Source organism: Saimiri boliviensis, chromosome 8, assembly GCF_048565385.1.
Source record: "Saimiri boliviensis isolate mSaiBol1 chromosome 8, mSaiBol1.pri, whole genome shotgun sequence".
NCBI classification, from domain to species: Eukaryota; Metazoa; Chordata; class Mammalia; order Primates; family Cebidae; genus Saimiri; species Saimiri boliviensis.
In genome coordinates this window covers 118,699,028-118,725,053 of record NC_133456.1, presented here as the reverse complement: position 1 = coordinate 118,725,053, position 26,026 = coordinate 118,699,028, and the positions used below count along the sequence as shown (strand labels likewise).

Sequence of the window (26,026 nt, the reverse complement as noted above, 5' to 3'; positions counted from 1 at the left end):
AGAAAAAGAGGTGTTTTGCCATCATCAGTCCTCATCTCATCTTTCACATGTATTACTCTTTTTAGTCCTTGTTTGGAACAAACCAAAGGTCTCCTCCCTATGTCTCAAAAATAAGAGCCTCGTTTGTGAAACACACAAGAAAGTGAGCTCCAAATCGGAGAACAGCCAAAACTACGAGTTGGAGAAAAAATGTGAGAAAAATATTGGAACTTCAACTTAAGAGGATTGAATGATAAAAAATGCTTTTGCAGACACAAGAACAGGGTGTGGTCATGACCTGCTGGTTCCCAACAACACAAGGAGAAAGAACGGTGCATGCAAGACAGATCTAGGGTGAAGAGAAATGAGATCTCTCTGAAGTTAGTCAGGGCTTTTCTTACATAGGAAGTCATAGGAAGCCTGTACATGAAAACCAGGTTTTCAAACAACCCCATAAAAAAGTGGGCAAAGGACATGAACAGACACTTCTCAAAAGAAGACATCCATGTAGCCAATAAGCACATGAAAAAAAGGTTAACATCCCTGATCATTAGAGAAATACAAATCAAAACCACAACGAGATACCATTTGACACCACTCATAATGGCTAGTACTAAAAAGTAAAAAAATAACAGATGCTGGCGAGGCTGTGGAGAAAGAAGAACAGAATGTAAATTAGCTCAGTGGGAATGAGCGAGTGGGCATGTAAATTAGCTCAGCCACTGTGGAAAGCAATTTGGCAAATTCTCAAAGAACTTAAACAGAACTACCATCTGACCCTGGGGTGTGGTTTCCAGGGTGAGAGGTCGGGCGCCTCTGTGGTGCCTCTGAGCCTGCAGGTCTCGCTGCTGCTGCCACTCCTGGCCTGCCATGTGATGCCCAGGCCCTGGTGCCTGTGACTGTTGCTGGCCTGGGCAGTGCTTTCTCCCTGCGGGGTTGGTCCAGACTGTCCAGAGAGGGTGGTGTTCCGGGGCCCTCAGCTGCATGGTGCCTCCCTGCCACAGCCTCCATCTGAGGCCTTCCCTGCAGCTGTGCCCCACCCCCTGTGCCCTGCAGCTCTGTCCCCAACCCCTGTGCCCTGCTCTCTGCCTCCCCCACCCCCTGTGCCCTGCTCTCCTCCTCCCACCCCCTCTGCTCTGTCTGCTGTCAGTTTCCAAGGGAACCTGAGCTGACATAGGAGAAGCAGAATTCAGGGCTGTGAAGGCCCCAAGAGGGGGTCCGGGTCCCAAATGCTGGCTTCAGACTCCATCTGAGAACCCTGAGACTGCATGAAGGTGGCCGGGCTGCTCCTGAGGCCAACGCTGGGAGCTGAGTGCCCATGCACCCCAGGGCTGTCCCCTCAGAGAGCCTAGCACCCATCTGCATCAGCTCTGGGGGCCCACGGGAGGCACAGGTAGGTGTGCAAGCGACAGTGGCCCAGGAAGTCACCCAGGTGCTGTGAGAACAAGAGAAAGAGGCCTGTGTGAGAACAGGCCAAAGAGAAAGGGCTCAGGGGATGGGGTTTTCCTGGGTGTCCCTTGGGTGGGAGGCAGCACCCCATGTGCTCTCTCACGTCCTCTCTCCTAGAAAGGTCTCAGGGGACAGGGCTTTCCTGGGTGTCCTTGGGGTGGGAGGCAGCGCCCCGTATGCTCTCTCGCATCCTCTCCCCTCTCTTGGATGCACTCTCTTCTTTCTCTAGCTCATTTAAACGTCGGCTTTTCCCAGTTACTGTCTCCTTGAGCTGCCTCTGTCCTTTTTGGTGTAACAATGAATCCCAAAGGAAGGGGGCTCCTAATCCTGATGTCCACCCTAGGGATGCTGAGGTTTCTCTGTTTACGGAGCCACCTTCCCACGGGGAGCAAGGCCCCTGTGGCGTCTGAGCTCCATGGAGGTGCCCGAGGCAGCAGCAGCCCAGGAGGGTGGTGAAGCCCCTGCAGCCTGACCCGCTCCAGCTTGCACCTCCCTGAGGGCTCCCACGAGGCTCCTGTGCGTTCAGGGGTCTCTGACCACTGGGACACGATGCCCAGGTGGGTGTCCCTCCTGTGACTGCCCACCTCCCCAACACAGAAAACTCTGCAGTCTTTCAAAGCCCATCAACTCTTCCCTGCCAGTCAGCCCACTGTGGTTTCTCCCTGTTTGGAATAACAAACACTTTTTGTGTCATTCGTGCTGTGCTAAATCTCAGACCTCTATTTTAATTAACAGTGTTCTGTGTCCTGCATCAGCCTAAAGCCCTTGGGGGCTGGGAGGATGGGGCAGACCGGAGTCCTGAGGATGAGCCCCAGGCCCATGAAGCTGAGCCCGCCTGTCTGCAGCTGTTCCCCTTGATCCACCCTCAGCGGCTAGACTTTGGGCACGGGACTCAGGTCTCTGGAAACGCAACGTCTTCCTCTGTAAGGTGGACCTAAAATTTTTAAATGAGGGTTACTGCATGTGAAGCACTTAGATTAATGCGTGACCCAGATTAAGTGCCTGGCAATATTAGCTGCGAACGGTACTACTGTCATTATCAGCAATCATGCCCGTGAAATGCAGACAAACGGTGAAGCTTGGCTCACAGGCCCTGCTTAACTAGGGAACAGTCATATTAACCATATCTGAAAATTCCAAACATGGCATTGGGAGCCTACAGGCTTAAATACATATCAGTTACCTCTTAGAATTATGCATGTATACAATTTCACCTAACATGTCTCAGTAGAAAGTAGGGTGGCAGAAGCTGTTATATAAATGTGTCTTGCACATTGCATACATTGTATAAACATATATTGTAGTTGCATGTACATTGCATAAGGCATGCTGTACATTGTATAGACATTGTGTAAACATAATCACAACTGCATATACATTGTACACATATGGAAATATATGGCATACATTGCATATACATTGTACATATGGATATTGTGGAAATATGTAACATACATTGTATTTATATTGTATAAATGCATAGATGTATTGTTAAGCATCTAAAAAACCTCTAGTGCCTCATTAAGGAGGGATTTTCTGAAAGTTTTTTTAATGTGTAAGGGCAATTAGTGACCTCTCGCTCTTGATCTGGCTGTCAGCACCTCTTTCACAGACCCAGGACGTGAAGAAAGCCAGAAGGTTTGGGGATGGCTGGATCTGCAGGACAGTGTTTTTCCTTCCCTAAAAGAGCAGCTTGCCTTCCTGCGTGGACCACAGGATGGTGTGTGTGGCCACAAAACCCAGAAGGGGAGGTGCTGAGAGAAAGTAGCTACTGGGATCATTCCTGCTTCAAAGCAGGTGACTGAAGAGAGATGTAGGTTTTGTGATTTTATCATTTTTTATGATGATGCCTCCAGAGAGCGCATATTTATATCCTGACACAGTCTTGTTCTAACTTCCGAGTACCCAGTTAACCTAGAGGATCCTGGAGTGAGCTGCAGATGAGGAAGGTTTGCACTGGGCCAGGCAGGTGCACCCTAGCAGCTGATACTGATGAAGCCTGGCCTGCAAACCCTCTGCCAGCAATGTAAACCCTCCCTATTTAGATCTGGTATGAGTTCTAAGGAATCTGATAAATGCCTACTTTGTCTCTGGCTAGCTCTGAAGGATTAGATGAGTCTGATTCTGAGAAACACGCCTGGGTGCAGGAAATAGTGAAAATTAGATACGGAGAAGCCACACCTGTGATTTTAATCTTTATGAGAATATCCTGCTTCTGAACTTCCTCTTTCAAAATCCAGATGGCACCCGAGTCTGTAGTACGCCATCTTTATCACCGGAGAGTGACTTCACGTGTTTATGAGGAAGCTGATATTGGGAATCCCAAGGAGCAGCACAACGATCACCCTTAAAGGAACACTACTCGGGCCTCTGAGGGACTTTTGGGAGGCTCTGCTTCCTGAGAGCTGTCCCGGCAGGCCCCGTCATTCCAGGCTGCGGCTGTGAGTGTCACCATGACAGGCTCCGGCCACACTGGTTCTCAGCAGCGTGGGGCTTTGACCACCCGATGAGCTGGAAGTGGAGACTGCTGACCTCCCTCCAGAACCCATTGGGTCTTTGCAGTAGGCTCCTCAGTGGTGTCTAAGCACACTACTCAAATGACCTGTAATCCAAATGATTCACATGCACTATCATCACAGTGGAAACTCTTTTTGTTGACTGTTACTTAAAGGAAAGAATTCCCTCCAGGATGGTTCGAAGCTTCGCTAGAAGGAGTTGGCCTCTGGTGGAGAGCACTGAGCAGACGCGCCGCGCCTTTGCTGGCTTCTCTGGAAACACCATGTGGATCCAGAGGTGGGTTTATTGTCCTGCACGTGGAAGCCAGCCCTGCGCGGGGTGAGCTGGGACTGTAGGCAGAGAACCCATGCATGGGGCCGGCCCCCAAGTGTAGAAACTGCCTCATTCCTGCAGACGGTGCTGCTTCCAGGCTACCTGGATGGACTCCAGCAGGGCAGTCTCTCCCCCGAGAGGTAGGCCTGTGCTTTTCCGAGTGTGGGACACAGCCCAGGAAAATGCACAGCTTGCCCTCGAGACACAGGTGCTAATAGGGCCATCAGACGAGGGCCAGGGGCTCAGGGCCTTTAGGAACTTCAGCTCCAGAGCCACCATGTGGTGGGACCAAGGGTCTTCGTGAACAGGAAGCAAGTTGTGTAGACGGGGGTCCATGAAGTAGAGATGGGGGCTGGGAGGGAGTTGGGGCAGAGCAAGGAGGAAAAGCCACATTCACAGCAATTTCTGAAATCTTTTCATTTCATTTCCCTGAATCACATCCAGAATAGGATTTGAATTTAATAAACTGCTGAAGGTGCCTGGCCCTGAGTCCCACTGTCCTCCCAGCCCCCGCTCAGCCGTGGGTGCATGTGAGGAGGGGTGTGAGGGAGGGGAATGGTTTCCTGGGACGCAGCGTGCAGAGCAGTGATGAATGGCCCGAAACCCTCGCGCTGCTCTGTGCCCTTCATCATCCAGTCGGGGTGGTTAGGGACTGTCAGAGAAAAATAATTTAGCGGCCATGGCTCTAACTGATGTGCTGCATTCTGGGTCAAATGACTATTACAAAGTAGTAGCACTGCCTGGTTTCTCCATCGTGAGCGCTCAGGGCTGACAACATGAAAGAAAAAGGCATTGCAGCCAGAATTCACTGACATCCTTCACATTTCACATGAGTAGGACGCAGGAGAGGGCAAGGGAGGGGCGGAGGGATGCTTCCTGCTTAACAGATTCAACAGAAGAGTGCCAGGTCCAGCTGGGCAAGCAAGGTATCCTAGCAACGGGGCCACACCCCAGACCATGGGTGCTGGGGCTTCTCAGAGAAGGGGGCAGGAGACCCGAGCCTGCCAAGGTCATGGGCAGCTTCAGGAGGGCTCTCTCCCAGCCCTCCCCCCACCCCCCACCTGGGGCTGCAGGGATGAAGTGGCTTCCAGGAGGGTCGCTGGCAAGTTTAAGCTACAGAGAGTGGAGAAATGGTGAAAGGAGAGAGAGGGCAATAAAGAAGAAGGAGGTGTAAGGAGCACCAAGGCAGGCCCCAGCGCCCTTGAGGACATTGTGCCAGGGACTTACGTGGAAGCTGTCCTTGCTGTTTGCCAACTTGTTTTTATTTGGGTTGTGTTTTTATTTGAGGGTGAGTTTGGATGGCAGGACTGGTAGAGACTGTGGTCTAAATCCCTCCAGACCACTCCTTAAAATGACCACCGGATGTTCCATAAGTACTTGAGAATGAACGAACGGTTCCCTGAGAGGCAGAAGGCAGAGGTGTGCATTACCCTACGCTGGCCAGGAGTCCACCAAGCATTGGCCGACAGGTGAATAAGTGAGCACTGGAACCCAGCCGCGACTCAAGGTGGGGGCTGGGCCACACCACACGTGGTCTGTGTCACCCTGGAGTCTCCCCGAGTGGCATCTGAGGTTTGATAAGACCCTGCGTTCATGAAGAGATTTATGATCTCCCAAGGCTAAATAACGGGCTCTATCCTAGGTGTTGCCATGTAAGGCTGGTAGCGACCACAGCCGTAACTTACAATTACTGCACACTTACAACGGCCCCCGCATTGGGCTAAGTGCTTTTTAACTATGTGAAATGTTTCTTTCCTTGATTGATGCCAAAATGAATAAAGATAATTTTCTGTATCTGCTACATTAGTGATGCCCACAAATAATTCTGAAAATGATAAGAGAAAAGATAATTTGCATAAATCAGCCATTGCAAGACTTGGCAGGATAAGATTGTTTTAAATGGCATCAGAATAGCTTCTGACAGATATAAGGCAGGAGAGTAGGGTCTGGAGGCCGGTTCACAGTGATTTCTCAGAACTAAATCAAATAGAAAAACTTCAGCGGTGACAGGAAACGTCCTCGCCATTTACACAGGGCCGACCCCCAGTAACCAGTGGAAACCTCTAGAGAGTATTTAAACCCCAGAAACTTCGGTAAGGGACTCTGAGTTCCCGCCCTGTGGAGGGCTTTCATTTTCTGCTTTCGTTGCTTCATTCTTTCCTTGCTTTGTGCGTTTGTCCAATTCTTTGTTCAAGACACCAAGAACCTGGACACCTTCAACAGGTAACGCACAGAACTAAGAACGTTCTGGAAGGAGTGAAGGTAAACGCAGGGAAGAAGGACCCGCAGCTGTGCATGAAGGGACGGGGGTCCTGCCGGGCAGAGCGAGGCTCAGGCCCCCACTCGCGCTCTGGCTTCCTCTGCCTCCCAGCGCGATTCTCTCTTGGAACAGGAAACCAGTCTGGGTCCTGCGGGGCTGGGTGGCCTCCCCCGCTGCACCCAGGCACAGGCCGCCGGCCCCAGCGGGACGCTTCGCTGTTGCTCGGCCTTCTCCAGCCTACCTGGTTGGAAACGCGACCCCAATCTTACCCGGCGCGACCATCCGACCCCACTGCGTAGAGACCCAGTCCCTGACCGGGCCTGGCACGGATCCGCCTTCCCCGCAGAGCGCGCCTAGGTGTGGACAGACGCGCCCCGGCCGCTCCCACCTTGAGCAGCTGCACCAGCCTCGCCTGCACCCGGCCTCGCCGTCTCCTCCCGGGGGGCTGCACCATCACCCTAAAAACCGCCGGTGCCACGAGCTTTTCCGTCCCCTTGCCCAGGCCAGGGCAGGGGGGACATTCTCTCCCCTCCGTCCCGTGCGACCGCTCCTTCCGCGAGAAGCCTGGACACCTGCTCCTCCCAGGGAAAGGCCGGGCTCCCCGCGCCCCCCACGTCCCCCGCGGCCCCCGCGACCCCCGCGGCCCCCACATCCCGAGCGCCCCTCACCTGCGGCAGCGGCATCCTCCTGGCCCTGCTGGGCGCGTGTCCCGGCAGCCGTATGTCGAACAGCGCCTGCAGCGCGGCCTGCGCGGCCTGACCCCGGGCCAGCTTCTTGCTGCGCCCCGAGCCCTCGAACGTCCTGCCGTCCACGCTCACGGCCATCACGAAGCTCCGCGCACGCGGCCGCTCGGCCGGTTCCGCCAGACACACGTAGCGCAGCCCCGCGCGCAGGCGGTTCAGCAACACCACCGGGTTGCGCTCGCCCGGGGCCGCGGGGGTCGCGGGGGCCGCCGGGGCCGGGCCCACCAGGTCTAGCGCGCGGCACAGCAGCCGCCGCCGCCCGTAGGCTGCGGAGAGCAGCGCGGCGTCCCCAGGGCGGCCTCCCACGAGGCCGGGGCGCGGCGCCGGGGGCTCGAACTCGTGGAAGAGCGTGTCGGGGAAGTCGGCCTGGTCGGAGGTGAAGTCCGTGCCGGGGCCGGGGCCGCCGCCCATGGCCAGGTGCGCCTGGCAGGCGTTGGGAAACTGGACGAAGGACCGGAGCGCCAGCTCGGCCGCGCGCATCTTGGCCTTCTTCTTGGTGGGCCCGGTGCCCTCGAACGTGAGCCCGTTGACCTCCACGGCCACTGCGAAGACCGGGGCGTGCACCGGGCCCGTCTGCGACACCGTCCGGTACTGCAGGCCCGGCCTTAGCTCGTGCAGCTGCACCAGCGCGTTCTTGGGCGCCACCGACCACGACAGCTTCTTCCAAACCAGCTGCAGTTTGCACACGCGGCCCCCGTTCCCCTCCTCCAGCGGCCGCTTCCTCTTCGCGCCAGGTGCGCCCGCCCGGGCCCGGTCCCCGGGGGGCAGCGGCCGCGCCGCCAGGTTGCCCACGTTGCGGTTCTCCTTCACCTCGGCGCTGCTGGTACCTGGAGGAAGAACAGAGCGGTCAGACCCGGGGCCGGCAGACACTGGCCTAGGGACTGCGCGGCAGAGCGGGCATCGCCCCCAGCGCCCCCGGGCCAGGCCTGAGAAATGACCGTGGCCGCCAGAGGGAGGAGGGTAGGAGGGAGCGAGCCCCTGGGCGCCGACGGCCCACGCGGAGGAGCGGTGTGGTGTCCCTGCGGCGCGGAGCTGTCCTGCTCCCTGTTCTCAGTGCGGCTGTGCTGGCCCCCAACACACAAGTGGCCCTGACTTTTTATGTGTTTTGGGCAAGGTCAAAAGTCAGAGAGGCCTTTCCTGAGGTGGTGTGGTCGAGTGTCCCCCTTCCCACTTGCTACCGGGACCTCCAGGCCCGGTACCCAATCCTCCCCCGCCTCCGCCCCCAGTACTGAGGCGCCCGGGGTCCATGCTTCTCGGCATCCAGCCCCAAAACTCTACTTCCTCATTCACAACCAGAGGCGAGACTGGTGCTGTCTCCTGAAACCTCCCAGGAGGGGACAGTGGGAGCCCGCCCGGGTGAGGCACTGCGGCCTTGGGTGAGTCCCTGGCCTTTCCCCCAGAGGCTGGGCACACCTATTTGGTAAATATGGTTGGTCCTCTGTATTCCTGAGTTCCCCACCTGCGGATTCAACTAACTGAGGAGAGAAAATATTTGGGAAAAAATGGATGAATCACTATGGAACGTATAGACTTTTTCTTGCTATTATTCCCTAAACAATACAGTATAACAAATGGTTTAGTGCTGACATTGCATGTGGCACTATGAGTAATCCAGAGATGATTTAAATACAGGCACACTGGTTGTTTTGCTTCCCAGGTATGGTGTTATTTACACATGGAAGGTTTGTGGTAACCCTGAGTTGAGTAACTCTATCGGCACCACTTACCCACCACCACGTGCTCTATCGGCACCACTTACCCACCACCACGTGCTCTATCGGCACCACTTACCCACCACCACGTGCTCACCTTATGCCTCAGTGTCACATTTTGGTAATTTTTTTTTTTTTTTTGAGACATAATCTCAATCTTTTGCCCAGGCTGGAGTGCAGTGGTGCAGTCTTGGCTCACTGCAACCTCTGCCTTCCAGGTTCAAGTGATTCTCCTGCCTCAGCCTCCTGAGTAGCTAGAATTACAGGTACATGCCACCATGCCCGGATAATTTTTGTATTTTTGTAGAGATGGGGTTTTGCCAAGTTGGCCAGGTTGGTCTTGAACTCCTGACCTCAGCTGATGTACCTGCCTCAGTTTCCCAAAGTGTCAGGATTACAGGTGTGAGCTACTGAGCCTGGCCACATTTTGGTAATTCTCAAAATATTTTGAACTTTCCCATTATGATACCCATTATGGTGCCCTCTGATGAGTGATCTTTGATGTTACTACTGTCTTGGGGTGTCATGAACCGCACCTATTTAAGATGGCAAACTTAGTAAGTGTTGTGTGTGTTCTGACTGCTCCACCGACCGGCCAGTCCCCCATCTCTCTCCCTCTGCTCAGGCCTCCCTGAGAAGCCCCGGTAGTAAAACTAGGCCACTTAATACCGCTGCAATGGCCCTGAAGTGTCAAGTGAAAGGAGGAGTCACTTTTCTCTCATTTTAAATCAGACGTAGGGAGGAAGGCATGATGGTAGCCCGGATGGGCTGGAAGCTGGTCCCTGGCAGGTACCCAGGCCACTTGCTTAGTTTCTGCCCTGGGAGTCTTGCCACCTTCATCAGACAGGCAAACACTTTTAAAAGGCCTGTAATGTCCCAGTGTTTTCAGGGTATGTACCGCAGGTTGGTGGTCATGAGCACAAGCACAGCTCCTTTGGAAAGCATTTTGGGAGCATCGGGTATGAATAAACAAACATACACGTTACTCAGCAATTCTGCCCTTGGAGATGTATCCCAGAGAAACCTTCATACACTGAGGCAGAGCTGAACAAGATGTTCTCTGCAGCATGCTTTCACAAAACTGAAAAGTTTAAAAGTGCGCAAGTTCCTATGGTTAGAGGAATGGGGACTCATCAGTGAAATAACCACACTACAGAATACTACACAGCAGCTGCATCTAATGGACTATATCTACATGCTTCAGTGTAGATGAATCTCAAGAAGTAGCATGCTAGATAATAAAATTGACTTGCAAAATAACCCATAGGGTGGGATATTATTAGTATAAGTTATAAGAACATCAACATTCTATATTCTTCACGCAATCATCCATCTGTGACAAGGGTGCTGATGAAGATCCAGTCCGGCCTCCCCAGGGAGTGCAGGAGGGAAGTGCAGTGAGGGGCTGGGGGCGGCTTCACCTGCGTCTGCACTGCTTATTTCTTTGGCAGAAAATGCTGTGAAGTCAATTGAGCAAAATCATCATCTGCTAGCTGGGGTGATGGATGCATTTGATGATGATTTAATTTTTCTGGACTGACCATCATGGACCACTGTTTTCTGGAAAAGCTGTTCCATTAGGGAACCTCAGCCATGGATGGCCCCATGACCTGCCAGGTCCATACTGCCCTCATGGTGAATGTGCTTCTGGAAGGTTTCATGCAGGTTTACTACAAAATACTCTGCGAATTATGGTAGTGAGCTGTGCCCTTGCTCCTCCCTGAGGTCTGGCTCATGCATAACCTGGACTTTGCTGCTTCTCATTGCCCTGGGGAGGGTATTAGTGTCCAATTTGCTCGGTAAGGAGGTTCCTTTACTGAGGTTGCAGAGTTTGTTAGTTGGTCGAGGTGCAGCTCGGTCCCAGGCATCTCAGATTGGCCTCGTCTGTGTTCTTGCTGTAAAGCTGATTCTATGGAAATGGATTAGTTCTATCACTGTCTTGGCCTCTATATGATAACACCCTTTTCTGGGCTCTCTGGAAGAGGAAGATAAAGCTGAGCCCACAGGCTGCCCCTGACCGGAGGGTGACCTGTCCCTGGCGAGAACATAGAGGCTTCCCCTTGATCATCAGCCTTGTCTGTGGGGAGAGGCTCTTGGGTGTGGATGAGTTTTTTCTCATTAAGTGGAAACTTGAGGCAATTTTTACAGCTTGGAAATAGAGGTTGACTGTGGCTGGATGTTGACATGCGGACCTGCTTTCCACGTGGCCCGAGAACCAAGCAGGAACGAGACCTGGCTGGCCCAGCCCCATGCTCCCCGCCTCACAGCTTATGACGCTGTTGTTGGAGAATAACAAAAAGATACAATTTCAAAGGCACAAAAGATGCCTTTCAAAATCAGGTATCTTCATGAGGTATCCTGACATGGGAGAATGTTCTTTTCAGGTTGCACGCTGCCTGCCTGTTCGGCTCGGAGTGAAAACATCTGTCTCTTGGCCTCAACTATCACCGCACGGGGGTGCCGCTGCAAGAAGGCTGCGGGCTCTGCTTTGAAAGTGCTCTGTTTGCTAAAATCTCTATTTCTCATTTGAATTTTCTGAATTGTGAGGTGGTTCTGTTGTTTTCTCTGGTAATTGCGGCTAAAAAAGTTATTAGGTCTGGGGAGATAGTTTTGTTCAAAATGTGAATCTGAGAGCTCGATAAGTTACAGGTGCGTGACATTCTCTTACAGTCAATTGCAGTAGAAACAGTTGCTTTCCAAAGAGAAAGTGCTGAGTGCAAATGCTTTTGTTAATCATTATGCACTTTGGGTATACATGCAGCACTGAGCTCTGCTGTGTAGTGTGTTTCAGGCCGAGGGGTAGCAAATGCGATTAAACATGTGATTTTCCAAACTGAATTTAAAGATGGAGCAAAAAACCAACATGATCGACCCCCTCACCCCATACCAGATTGCGTAGAAATTTGCTTGGTACTCTGTAATTTCTTATTGATTTCTCTCAAGGTGGGGATGGACAAGCCTGTCAGTGTGATTACAGTGGCTGCTGGATCTCAGAGCAGAACGCACAGAGCAACACTTCGCCTCTACCTGACTCAATGTCCTATGACTGTCAGAATTAAAGCTTTCCCTGGCATAAACCATGAATGTCAGACGGTGGTGTGAGGGCCTCTTTCATAATAATCAATAATTGATAATAAGGGCAAACTTCAGGGCCCTGCTGCCCTGGACACACCAGCTGGGCCCTCTGGGGGTGATATCACCCAGTTAGGGTTTGGACTCCTCTCCACAGGCCCCGATTCCCATTTCCCAGCAGTGGCCTCTGCATGGAGCTGTGGGGTCTGGGGGCACAGTGGCTGCTCCGGGCTCTGCTCCATCGTCCAGGGTGTGTGACCTTGGGCATGTCACTCAGTCTGGCCAACTGATTTTTTAAGATAGAAAATGAAGATTTTAAAAATATTTGCCTTGTAAAGTTCTTAAAGGGACAAACGGAGGCAGTACATCTAATGGGCAAAGCGAGAGTCAGCCGTGGGTGAACATAGGATGCATTTTTAAAACCCAGCAGGGAAATGGCGAGACAGACACTTCTCACCCCCCTCCACCCGTGCCTCACCCGCTTGCTTCTCTCTGTCTGGGCACAGCTTCTCTCCCTGCTCATCTTTTTCCCTGTGCTTCTCCGTGCACTTTGCAGGAATTCCAGGGCACCTGGAAGAAGGGTTTCCAGGGCCTCATGTCTGTGAGTCTCAAGCTGTGGCTGGGGGTCGTGTCTCCCCCCTTGAGTGTGTTTTGCTCCCTCAGAAGGGCTGAGAGCAGCACGAGCCCCTCCACACACAGCAATGCCTCCCTCTCTCTGGTTGGCAAGGCAAGTGTTCGTTCTCACAAAACCCTCCAGAACCTACCAAGTCAGGGAACGGTGCAGGTGCCTGAGGCAGACGAAGGGAAAAACAGGCTTCACCTTCTTGATGCCTCGGGCCCAGTGGGAGAAATCTTGACACCATGACCCTGTGACAGTTGTGGGTACGGTCTCGCCCTGTGACCTGTGATCCTGTGATAATCGTGGCACCTGGGCTGGGTGAGGGTGGGAGCTGAGCTCTCCCTGCGATGACCCTGTGGCCCTGTGACAGTCATGGGGCTGGGCTGGGTGAGGGTGGGAGGTGAGCTTGCCCTGTGACCTGTGACCCTGTGACAGTCATGGGGCTGGGCTGGGTGAGGGTGGGAGCTGAGCTCGCCCTGTGACCTGTGACCCTGTGACAGTCATGGGGCTGGGCTGGGTGAGGGTGGGAGCTGAGCTCGCCCTGTGACCCTGTGGCATGACAGTCATGGGGCCAGGCTGGGCAGGGGCGGGAGCTGGCCCTCGGGGAATGGTACTCTGGGCTCTGAGGCTGCTGGAAAATGGAGGTGCTCGGGCCCACATCCTGGCCCCTGCTGGCCTCTCGCTGTAGCGACTGCATGTGAACCACTCATGGCTTTAACGCTGATTTTACAAATTAACGTTTTTTTCCTTCTACATCGAAGGTATTAAATATGTTTCACTCCCCTCCCTGACCCAGGAAATTGTTCTCATTTTTTTCTCCATGTAATTAACAGCTTTCTCATGCTCAGTTGTCATATATAACAACTTACAGATAAAAAGCCCGGAGACCAGAAAAGCCCCCGCCTCTAAGTCAAGACTTGGAAAGCTACTGTTGACGCAAAGCTACCGTTGGTCTCAGAGCCCAATTCCTGCACTCACCAGGGTCTCTACTCAACTGGCTCTTCGGGCTGCCTCGTGGAAGCTAGCCTCTGGGTTGTGACCCAAACCCCCACTCTTTCTCTGTGCACCCCGAGTCTAGGTGTTTCCACCGGCCAGCAGGGAAGATGGCAGTGACTGTTCCCACACGAAAGGCAGTGGAACGTGTGGGTGTTCATTTGCTTGACTGTGGTAACTACTTTACTAAGCATAAGTGTAACAAAACATCAGGATGTACACCTGAAACATACACAATAAAATACATTTTAAAAAGTCAGTCCGACTTTGGTTAGGCTCCTAAAGCCTGATTAGCTCACTGGATGGGCAGCTCGGTCCTTGCTGCCTTCTGAGTCATCCCTCTGCCTGTGATCCCCAGGGCTTTCCCCTGGTTCCTGCTTCTGTATTTTGTCTCTGTCTTCTCTCGGGAAGCTGTCTCCAAAGCTCATGACACAGATTGGTGAATGGGCTCATTGTCTCTGGGGCACAGAGGTGGATTCCAGTGGCCGGGTGCTGGCAGTATGACCTGGGCCATCACGCAGTTCAGAAATGGAAACTACCACATGGGCCTCGTTGGATCAATGGAGACAGTGCGTGTAGAAGTTTCAGCACGATTTGTCAGACGTGGCAGACACTCAGCATGCGGGATTTCAGCAACACATCAAAAAGATGATTCATCATGACCAAGGGGGTTTTATTCTAGAGATGCAAGGATGATTCAGCATCTACAAATCCGTAAGTGCGATTTACCACACAAACAGAAACTAAGAACAAAAACCACATGATCATCTCAATAGACGTATAAAAGGCGTTCGATAAAATTCAACATTCCTTCACGATAAAAACCATAAAACAGACTAGGCACTGAAGACACATACCTCAAAATAATGAGTCATCTATAACAAACCCACAGCCAACGTCGTACTCAATGGGGAAAAGTTGGAAGCATTTCCCTAAGAGCTGGAACAAGACGATGTCCATTCTCACCACTTCCGCTTAAAATAGTATTGGAAGTCCTAACCAGAGCAATCAGGCAAGAGAAAGAAATAAAAGACATCCAAACTGGAAAAGAGGAAGTGAAACTATCTCTGCTGCCTGATGACATAAATGTATGTATACCTAGGAAACCCTGAAGACTCCTCTAAAAGACTCCTAGACTTGATAAGTGGCTTTGGTAAAGTTTCAGGATACAAAATAAATGTACAAAAATTAGTAGCATTTCTATCCATTAATAATGTTTCAGCTGAGAACTACATGAATAACTCAGTCCCATTTACAATAGCCACACACACACACACACAAATAAAATACCTAGGAATACATTTAACCAAGGAGAGGAAAGCCGCAAGGAAAGCTACAGAATACATGGATGAAAGAAATCGTAGAAGACACAAATAAACAGAAAACCATCCATGCTCATGGATTGGAGGAATCAATATTTCTAAAACGTCCATATTGCCCCAAACACTCAGCAGATTCAATGCAATCTCTATCAAATTCCAACATCATCTTTCACAGAATTACGAAAAACAATCCTGAAGTTCAGATGGAATCAAAAAGGAGCCTGAATAGCCAAGCAGTCCTGAGAAAAAGAACAGATCCAGGTGCATCCCATTGCCTGACTTTAGATTATACTACAAGTCTATTGTAACAATAGGATGGTATTGATACAAAGACAAACACATAGACCAATGGAACGGAGTAGAGAGCCCACAAAGAAAGTGGCACACCTGTAGCCATCTGATTCTCAACAAAGCTGACAGTGAGAAAAGGACATCCTCGTCAATAAATGGTGCTGGGAAAATTGGTTATCCATGTGTGGAAGAATGAAACTGGACCCCTATCTATCACCATATGCCAAGATTAATTCAAGGATGGATTAAAGACTTAAACGCAAGGCCTGAAACTATAAAAATCGTGGAAGAAAACCTAGGAAAAACTTCTGGACATTGACCCAGGTGAAAGATTGGTGATGAAGAATCCAAAAGGAAATGCACAAACCCAGAAATAGACAAAGTCTACTTAATTAAACTAACAAGCTTCTCTGTAGCACACACACACACACACACACACACACACACACACGGCAGACGACCTACAAAGTGGGACAAAATATTTGCAAATTATGCCTCTGACAAAGGACTAATATCCAGAATCTACATGGAATTCAAACAACTTAGCAAGAAAAAAACCAAACAACTCCAGAAAAAATTGGGCAAAGGGCATGAACAGACATTTCTCAAAAGAAAAACTGCAAGCAGCCAACAAGCGTATGAAAAAAAATGCTCAACATCATCAGAGAAATGCAAATTAAAATCACATTGAGATGTCATCTTACCCCAGTCAGAATAGCTATTACTAAAGTCAAAAAACCCCAAGATGTTTGTGTGGATGCAGAGAAAAGGGGATGCTTGTGCATTGTTTGTGGAAAGGTAAATTAATTAAACTTCTATGGAAAATAGTGTACAGATTTCTCAAGGAACTAAGAATGGAATCACTATTTGGCCCAGCAATTGTATTGCTGGGCGTCTACCCAAAGGAAGAAATCATTGTGTTGAAAGGACAACTGTTTACTGCAGCGCTACTGACAATAGCAAGGACATGGAAGCAACCTAAATGTCCATCAACAGTGGATGGATAAAGAAATGTGGTACATATATGCCATGGAGTACTATGTATCCAAGAAAAAGAGTACAGTTATGTCCTTTGCAGCAATGTGAATGGAGCTGGAGGCCATTATCCTAAATGAATGAACTCAGAAACAGAAAAGCAGCTGCATGTTTTCACTTATGAGTGGGAGCTAAACAATGGGTACACACGGACATAAGAGGAAATCAGCAGACACCGAGCACCTGAGAAGCAGGGGGAGTAGGAGGGGGGTAAGGTTTGAAAAATAAGCTGTCAGTACAATGGGTACACTAGCAGCTGAATCCCCACCAGGGTGCAGTATACCCATGGGACAAACATGCACGTGTATCCCTAAGCCTAAAATAAAATGAAATGAAATTTTAAAAAAGTTTTGGCATGACCAATCAAATGTTGCAGGCCCTCAGAACACATCCTTTGTTTTTGTGATGACAGTTAATCGTGACCACAAAAGACACTGTTGGCCTCCAACACCTTCTGAGGGTGCGAAGAGGGAGGTGTGGGGCCCACTCCCAGGCTGGTGCCAGGAATTTGGGATCATGAGGTTTGAGGGGCTTGCATTATAAAAACAGTGTGATTCAGAAAATGCATTTGTTTACATTTGGAACAATTCAAATGGACAGTTCACAATAGAATATAAGCATTGGTGATTCCTTTAGTCCACTCTGAAGTTTATTATCCCAAATAATTATTATTCTAGCCAGTCATAATCACACACTCATGGTATATTAGAGCTGGGATTAGCTCTGCAAGGAGCTCACGTGCTTACACCAGGGCACCGGGGAGCCACTTGCTATGTCAGCTTCACACCAGGAGTCTTAGAAAGGTTTAGCATTTAACCAAGGAGATGAAAGATAGCTGCAAGGAGAGCTGCAAAACACGGACACAAGAAATTGTAGACACAACAGATGGAAAACCATCCCGTTCATGATTGGAAGAGTCAATATTGCTGAAATGTCCATATTGCCCCAAACACTCAGCAGATTCAACACAACCCCCTATCAAATTGCCAACGTTATTTTTCACAGAATTAGAAAAAATAATCCTAAAGTTCATATGAAACCAACGCAGACCCTGCCTAGCCAAAGCAGTTCTGAGAAAAAGAGCAGAAAAGAGGAGAGTACCACCCTCTGTCTCTGGGCCTCCCTCTGTGTCTCTCTCAGTCTCTGTCCCTCTGTGTCTGTCTCTGTCTCTGACACACACACACACGCACACACACATGCATGCATGCACACACACACACCTTGTTGGGTAAGGCTCCTCAGAGTCACGCAGACTGGAAACTGATTGTTACCAACCCCTGGAGGGCTCCAGCTGGTAAACAGTGCCTGAGTGTGTAACATACCAGTGTGTGCCTGAACGTGTGCACGTGTGTGCGTGTGCACATGCCTGTGTGCATGTGTGTGTGCATGTGTGTGTTGATGTGTACACATACATCAACCCTGTGGGGAATGCTAGGGGAGCTGGGCAGAGAGCAAAATGGCATTGTGGCCCTGGGGGAACAGGGTAGCTCCCTGACCTGTTGCCCATCAATGGGGCTCACACCACACTTCCTCTCCCTGGAAAATTCCTGATGTGGACTCCAAGCACTTTTCCTATTGAAACCTACTCCCAGTGAGACTCTGTGGGTGGCTGCCCACACCCTGGCATGTCCTCCTGCCTCTGCACCCCAGCCAAGCGCCTCATCCTAGAGACCTCTTAGAATATGAGGCATCTGTGAACTGTGGCTTCCCTGAGGTCTTTGTGGGCAGCACCAGGTTTTCAGAGAGCTGCACGTGTCCTTCCACTGTAGAAATCAGAGAAAAGCAGGCAAATAATTTGGAACTATTAGATAAATACCACAAGCCACAGTAATAGGATGATCATGAGCAATCTGAAAACTCAGGGAGGCATCTGCATGGGAAAATGCAAAATGAAATGATTTCCATCTGCTTCTCTCATGGGCGTCCTCCTAAGCTTCAAATACATGTGACCTTGTTTGATACAAAGTGTCTGTAAGTGTGGTGCCGGGTTGATACGAAGTGTCTGTAAGCGTGGTGCCAGGTTGATAAAAAGTGTCTATAAATGTGTTGCTAACTTTCAAGTTTTAATGCACCGAAGGACAGCAATTTAGGGAGGAAGGCCAGCATTTTACATTGTCATGACTGTGGTGAAACTTGCTTTCCAAGCGAAAGCCATCCTTTTGGCTGCGCAAAGCCGGATGTCCTAGCTGGTGGAGAGCAGGTGGGGCCGGGGCTGGTGGGTCTGGCCGCCCTCTGCCCGCCGTGTGCAGGGCTGCGTTGGCTCCAGAGCTCAGGCGTCCTCTCCTCTGGCTCCTGCTGCTCGTCCTCTGCTGGGCCGTTATGCACGCCCGGCTTCCCCTGCACGGCATCATTGGGACCGCACGCATCACTAATAATGATGCTGCGTGTCTGTGGGTCAGACGGGCTCCTGGGAGCCAGCCAGGCAGCATGCCACGCTACATTGGAAGAGATAATGTTGTTCCTGGTGAAGGTTATTCTGTGGCCCAGCAGTCCTTTCCCTGCATGAAGCCTGGCTTAGCGATGGGAAGGCAGGTGCCTGGGTTCTCCAGGGCACGGCAGAGGGTCTGGAAGCAGCAGGAGGGAGGCTGGGGCCGGGGGTGGGAGGCAGTGGCTCCTGGCATTTGCAGAGTTGTCACTAGCAGGCTGGGTAGCTGCAGAACGGCCTCCTTCAAAGACTCGTCACACGGGACCCTACGGGGTTGGGCCCTGGGGTGTTGGGACTCAGGAAGGAGCAGGTGTGGCTGTCAGGAGATGCCTTTCCAGCACAACTCCAGGGCCCAGGGCTGCCTTTGTTCTGGGCAGCCATGGGCTCAGCTGTTCCCCAAAGAATTGGGTTGGATCCCAACCTCTGAGCAGTGGTCATCAGAGAGGTGACAGAGGACAGATGGCAGGCACTCATGGCTTCTCAGTGTTGGAAGAGAAAGCTCCTCAGTGTGAACTGCCCCAGGCAGACGTGACTTAGAAACATGGAGTTGCTTGGTCAACTCAACCCAGACCAGCCTCTGGGTGACGGGCTTCCCCTGTGGCTCCTGGCCCAGTTGCTGCAGGTACAGGGCATGGTGTGTGCCCAGCAAGCCTGTCCCCCACCAAGTGCCCATAAATGAGGGTGCTCGGCCACAGACAAAAGCCATGGTTCTGGCATCCACAGGGAAGCCCGTGGGATTCCCCAAAGGTGGAATCCATGCCATGGTGGGATGGGAACTGTGCTCATGTTGGGGGCCCCAGACACACAGACTCATAGGGTGTGAAACACGGAGACTGGAGGTGGCAGGGCAAGGTCTTGTGTTCTCCTACTATACCCCTTGCTCCTCATGTATGTGTATGCACACGTGCACAGACACACACCATATACATGCGCCCCCCCCACATGCACACATATACAAACACCAGACAGGCACACATACATGATACATATACACGTGAACCCACACATGCCACACATGTGTACACACCACACATGCCACACACACACCTACCTGTGCACACAGCACACACACACCACACATGCACACATACACCCATGACACATGGATACATGAACACACATATGGCACACACATGTACACACACCACACAGACACACAGACACACACACACACACACACACACACACACACACACCTTTTTCTACCTTCCAGTGCATCTGGATTGCAAATGGACAAGGCAGCACTGGCAGTGAATGCTGCGGGGAGCTGTGAAGGGAGGGCAGATTCATTTGTAGATTTGTCTTTGAACAATCTATGAAAATAAATAAACTGCATCTGCACAACGGGGGGCAACTAGTTCACTGGTTGAAAATGAGGCTTCTCAAGCATCTCAAGAGCATTGTAGCTATCGTTGTAACTATTGTAAATAATGTAAAGTTATTGTTAGCTCTACGTTTCTACCCATTAGCGGAAGGCTCTGAGAGCTAATGCTCACAGCCCAAGGCAGCTTGGCTGCCAGGACAGAGCATGAGAGTCTTCCAGAAAGTCTTGGCCTCCTCAGGCCCCCTCTTCTCCTAACCGCCCAGTGTGGGGGTTCTTAAGGAAGGGGCAGGGGAGGAGGGGAGAAGCGCCTATGTGGGGTGGGTCCGTCTGTCTCTCAGGAATCTCAGTAACTTCCCCATGCAGCCAGGCAGTTTATTTCTCCAGGTCTTGGCCTCTGGCTGCTACAGAAAGGCAGCTGCTGTGCTCTGTAAGTTATAAACCATTCACTCTGTGCCCCAAACATCCTCTGGCCCTTGCTGAGGCTTCATTTCTTTTTCTCCTGAGGGAGACCAGCTCCAGCCGGGATCCCAGCAGCTCCAGGTGTGGGGAGGAGGAAACAGTGACTTCCCCTTCCACATGTTTCCAGGTACGTCTGTCCACATTCAGGCTCAGCTTGCGGGGGGTGTGTATGTGCGTGCTCCTGGGGTGTGTGTTCCTGTGTGCTCCTGGGGTGTGTGTGCATGTGTGTGTGCACTCCTGGGATGTGTGTGTATGTGTGTGTGTGTGTGCTCCTGGGATGTGTGTTTGCATGTGTATTTGTGCACTCCTGGCATGTGCGTGTGTGTGCATGTGTGCCCCGGTGTGTGTGTGCATGTGTGTGTGTGCGCTCCTGATGTATGTTTGTATATGCACACATGTCTGTGTGTGCTCTTGGAGTGTGTGCATATGCACACATGTACAGGTCTGTTGTGTGCTTTTACTTTCTCTATCCCATATTTCAGAAGTAGCGATCAATAAATGGACTCGTCTGGAAATTTTCCATTTTGGCTCACCAGAGAACAGAAGTGACCTGTGTCAAAGCTTCACTTGAGTCTCGACTCAAGTGAAGGAGGAGGGGGTGAGCTGGGGAGGGAGTACCGAGTCTGGGCTGAGCCCTCTCTAGAGCTGGCACACCTTCCTCCTAATTCCCTCCTTCCATGTCTAGAAGAGAAGGAGTCCAAGAGAAGACACTGACCTTCACTCTGGTCCTGACACTCAAAGGCTGTGGTGTGCTTTTACGGAACGTCCTCTATTTCCAATGCGGTTCATGATTATGTGGGCTGGGAAGGGGCTGTTTCCCAGGCGGATGGCAAAGTGCCCAGCATCTCCTGCAGACCCTCCCACTGCAGCCACCCAGGGGCACCTCGCCTCCTCCTGTCCCATGGCAACAGGTGTGTGCTGACCTCTTTCTGGTTGAAAAAGGAGCCAACTGCCAGGTGGTGTTAAAATCTGAGGAGCTGTCCACATGATGTGGAATGTCTCGTCCTCTCTGTTAAATGCCACACAATTTGCTGTGAACCAGAGGCCAGCTCGCTCTGCAGCCACACACTCCTGGATTCCCACCCCGGGAGTCTGCCTCTGAGACACCACTCAGATCCCTTTCCTAAACCAACCTGTGCCATCCTGAGGACACTGCCTGGGCCCTTTCCAGTTTCATGCACCAGAAATGTCTGCACAGGAAGGCTCCTAGCCAGCCTTTTGTTTGTTAAATACATGTACGATCTGTGTTCTAAGACACTGACTATTGTTCTTTCTGGTTTGGAGGGAAAAACAAAGGAAGGAGAGGAGAAAATAGCCCAAGAAAACCGGTTAATTTCTTGGAATCCCTGGGGTTCTCAGTCCCACAGACTTCACTGACATTTTCCTGCCCTTTAGGTAAGGAAGGGATGCCAGGTGAGAATGAGACAGCAGGTGAGGACGGAGCTGCAGGAGAGGCTAAGATTACAGGCGAGGATGGGACTGCTGGGGAGAATGGGATTGCAGGTTACAGCAGGACTCCAGGTAAGGATAGGATCTCAGACGAAGACAGGATTGTAGGTGGAGATAGGATTCTGGGTGAGACAGGACCTCGAATGAGAAGAGGATTCCAGGTGAGGATGGAACTGCAGGTGTGGGTGGGGCTGCAGGAGAAGATCGGGCTCTGGCAGAATGAGAGCAGATAACTGTCTACTGTCTCTCCGGGTAAGGCCAAACGGACCCCCAGCCCCAGATAACTCCAGGTATCTCAGGTTTTGGGGACAGCAGGGGAATCCCTGCACACATGACCCAGGGGCCTTTATCTACTTTGGGGAAGGGAAGCCGCTTACTCAGGGTGTCTTCATCCTCTGTGTTTGTGGTGCCAGGACTCGGGTGCTTGAAGGGAGCGAGGAAGGCTGACAGTAGGCTCACTTTATCTGGAAAGAAAAGAACAGGAAATGCACCTTTGACATGGAGCTTCAGAAAACTCAATGATTTTATAAATTCTTATTACTGGAGGCTGGACAAGGGAGGTGGAGAGGTCACTTCGGTTTCAGCCATTTCATTCTGGTTCAGTCTTGTACTGACTATCTGACAGCGTTTTATCAAATTCCTCTCTCCACTTAATTTAAAACTCTACGATTTCCTTCTTCCTCCTCTTATTTTGCCATCTCCCTTCATCTTGCCCACATCCATTAAAACTTTAAGCAGCTGTCTCCAGGGTGACGACCTTGCATCTGTTTACAAGATCCTGGGTAGGGCAGAGCCTTCTGTCAAGATCATGTCACAGAGATGAACTAAGACACGTTAAACCATCTCACAATTAAAAGACAATGGCGCAAATAAAGCCAAGACTGTCCTCCCCGGTTAGTGCAGAATTTGCTTTCTGGGCTTGACATGCCTTAAAAATAAAGGACTTGTCACTTAGTGGGCGTTTGGTAGAAGTAGAGGAGGGGAGGAGGTGCGGGCAGAGCATGCACAGTAATTCCGGAAACGGCCAAGCGTCCTTGATGCGGTGGCTGGAATTCCAGGACGGCTTCTGCCTGAAGCCTGTGGCCGGTGAGCAAAGGCCAAGCAGGCCCCGCCTCCTGGGTCCCCACCACTCAGTGCAGCGTGGCTGTGGAAGCAGATCCCACCGGGACTGCTGCTCCTCACTAACAAGTGTGCTTTTCCACTCTCACGGTCTCAGCGATTTACTTCATCAACAGGGAGATTAAGAAACGGTGCATTTGAGGTATGATCGAGAGAAATAAAAATGACTAATAAAGGAATTCAAAAGAAAAGTTCCTTATCTTGGAGATTTCCACCCCCTAAATTAAACGGCTACACTCAGGAGTATTTGTTCACATGCAGAACTCACTGCCCTGCAGAGAAGACTCCAACAGAGACACTGCGAAGACAGCCCCTGGCTCCCAGGCACCCTCCAGTGCGCGGTTTGTGTGTGCCGTTAGGAACCTGGACCACACTGGTTACGACGCCGCAGGTGGAAATAGTTACTCATCCAACACAGTGCAGAGTGCCGCAGAACCATTTCCTGGGGTCCCTGCTGCCTAAGCTGCCAGGGCACTGGCTGTGGGATTGGCTGCTTTGCTATGCAGGATCCTTCCCTCTCCTTTGGAAGCTGTGGACACCCGTGGGTGGGATCTCCCAGGAGGTCACTGAGTTTACATCAGACTGTAATAAGGACAGCTCTCTGCAGGTGCCTCACTGTGGCACTGTGTACCTGCCTCAAGTGCGAAACATGAACTGCTGGATTCTTTGCCTTCAGGTGTCCAGACCCAGCCTGAGACTGGCTCTTTGTCTTTTGAGCCCGAGCCTGTTTTCTCCTTAGCCAAGATTTCCAGAGGCCAGGAGAGTCCACAGTGAAATTCATTCAGGAGCCCGTTAACAGCTGTTGTTTTCAGTAGGGATGGGCAACAGAGAGAACAAGAAATAACTCAAATATAAAATGCCTGCACCTTCTTTGTTCCACCAAACAAAAATAAACCAGGGAAGGGTTTGCCCTCCTAAACCCTCGCAGCCCAAGCTAATTTACTACAAGAGAATGAAATATCTTGCTCGAGTTATAATTTCATTAAGGGAGTCCAATAATGTTACACAAAGAGTGTGAAGCTCAAATGATTTAGTCTGGAGGATCTTAAAATGAAATTACATTTTTTAATAAAGTAGGGCTACCAGCCAAACACTCACAAAAATGCACTAAACTATTTCAAACTTTACCTTAGCAGAATTATAAGATATTTAAGGACTGTTCTAGATCTATGAAAGTTTTTACTTTCTGATGTTGCTAAATTTATCAAATAAAACTTCAGGACATCTGTTAAAATTGAGTTTTAGATAAACAATAGATAATTTTTTAGTATATACACATTTCTAATATTGTGTGTGTTTATATATATATAATATTTATATACATATACATACACACCATATATAGATAGATAGGCCTTTTAAGTATATATGTGTAAGTATACACATACACATACACACATATATACTTAAAAGACCTTATTCATGGTTTATCTGAAATTCAGTGGAAGACAGAGGACTTCAATAGACATTTCTCCAAGGAAGATGTGCTAATGCCAATAAGCACATGGAAATGGAATCAACATCACTAATCATTAGGGGAATGCGAACCCAAACCACAATGAAATATCATCGCACACTCATTAGGACGGCTATTAGAAAAGCAAAACAAAGCAAAACCAGAAAATACCGTGTTGGTGGGGACCTGGAGAAATGAGCCCTCTGGGAATGTAAAATTGGGGAACTGGCAGTTCTGCCTGACAGCAGGTCAATGCCCAGACAACTGAAACTCATAGAGATACCGGTGCCCTCACATCCTCACATCCATGGAAGCACCGTGTGCCAGAGCCTGGGGTGAAGCACCTCAAGGGTCCTTCAGTGGATGAGAAGTGAAATGCAGTACAGCCATGAAGCAGAAGATTAGGCAGCTTTGAAAAAGAGGGAAATCAGCCGGGCGCGGTGGCTCACGCCTGTAATCCCAGCACTTTGGGAGGCTGGGGTGGGTGGATCATGAGGTCAAGAGATCGAGACCATCCTGGTCAACATGGTGAAACCCCCTCTTTACTAAAAAATACAAAAATTAGCTGGGCATGGTGGCGCGTGCCTGTAGTCCCAGCTACTTGGGAGGCTGAGGCAGGATAATTGTTTGAACCTGGGAGGTGGAGGTTGCAGTGAGCCCAGATCTCACCATTGCACTCCAGCCTGGCAACAGAAAGAGACTCTGTCTCAAAGAAAAAAAAAAAAAAAAAAAAAAAAAAACAAAAAAAAAAGGGAAAGGAAAAAAAAAAAAGAGGGAAATCCTGCCATTTGCAACAAGACTGCGTGAAACTGGAGGACCCCTAAGTGAAATAAGTCAGGCATGGAAAGACGAATACTAATGCCTGCCTCACTCATCTGTGGAATCTAGAAAAGTGGAATTCACAGAAGCAGAGAGTAGAATGGTGGCTGCCAGGATCCACGGGGTGAGGGGAGAAGGGAGGGAGTGAGGAGATGTCGCTCTAAGGTACAAACTTTCAGTGGCAGGTTGAATGAGTCTTAATGTGCAGCGTGGGAACTCTAGCTAATAACATGTATTGTCCACTGCAAATGGGATGAGACAGCAGATTTTCAGCATCCTCACCCCCCACAGTGGTGATTATGGCTGGTGACAGATGTGTTAATTAATTTGTGGTGATCACTACGCAATGCATATATCAAACCATCACCTTGCACACCTTGAATATATTCAACTCTTGTTTGTTGATTAAACATTTTAAAATTAAAATGAATACATAAAAAACAATGTATTCATTGGTTTTATGAATGGCAAAACAAAATCAAATGTACTCGGGCACCCTGAATTTCATCTGGCACTCCTAGCTCTGCCTGACCAAATTCTCTTTCCTCTAGTACATGGGACAGCTTGAGCAACCAAACCAAACCCAAGGAAACAGAAAGGCAGCAGAACTGCCAGCACTCATTCATTGCTAACAAGTACACCTGAAATGCCACCTGTGGTCTGCAATCACT

The 26,026-nt window shown here is 50.3% G+C and overlaps 1 protein-coding gene across 1 annotated transcript in view; it reads right to left on the bottom strand.

The window, feature by feature from the left end:
* Window positions 1-26,026, bottom strand: part of ADARB2 (adenosine deaminase RNA specific B2 (inactive)) — a 452,434-nt gene that overhangs the window by 124,914 nt on the left and 301,494 nt on the right. The window contains exons 2-3 of the mRNA XM_074405130.1: window positions 22,339-22,425; window positions 7,186-8,087 (exon numbers count right to left, since the gene is read on the bottom strand). Coding sequence (XP_074261231.1) covers window positions 7,186-8,087; window positions 22,339-22,425 — 989 coding nt within the window. The remainder of the gene's footprint in view (window positions 1-7,185; window positions 8,088-22,338; window positions 22,426-26,026) is intronic.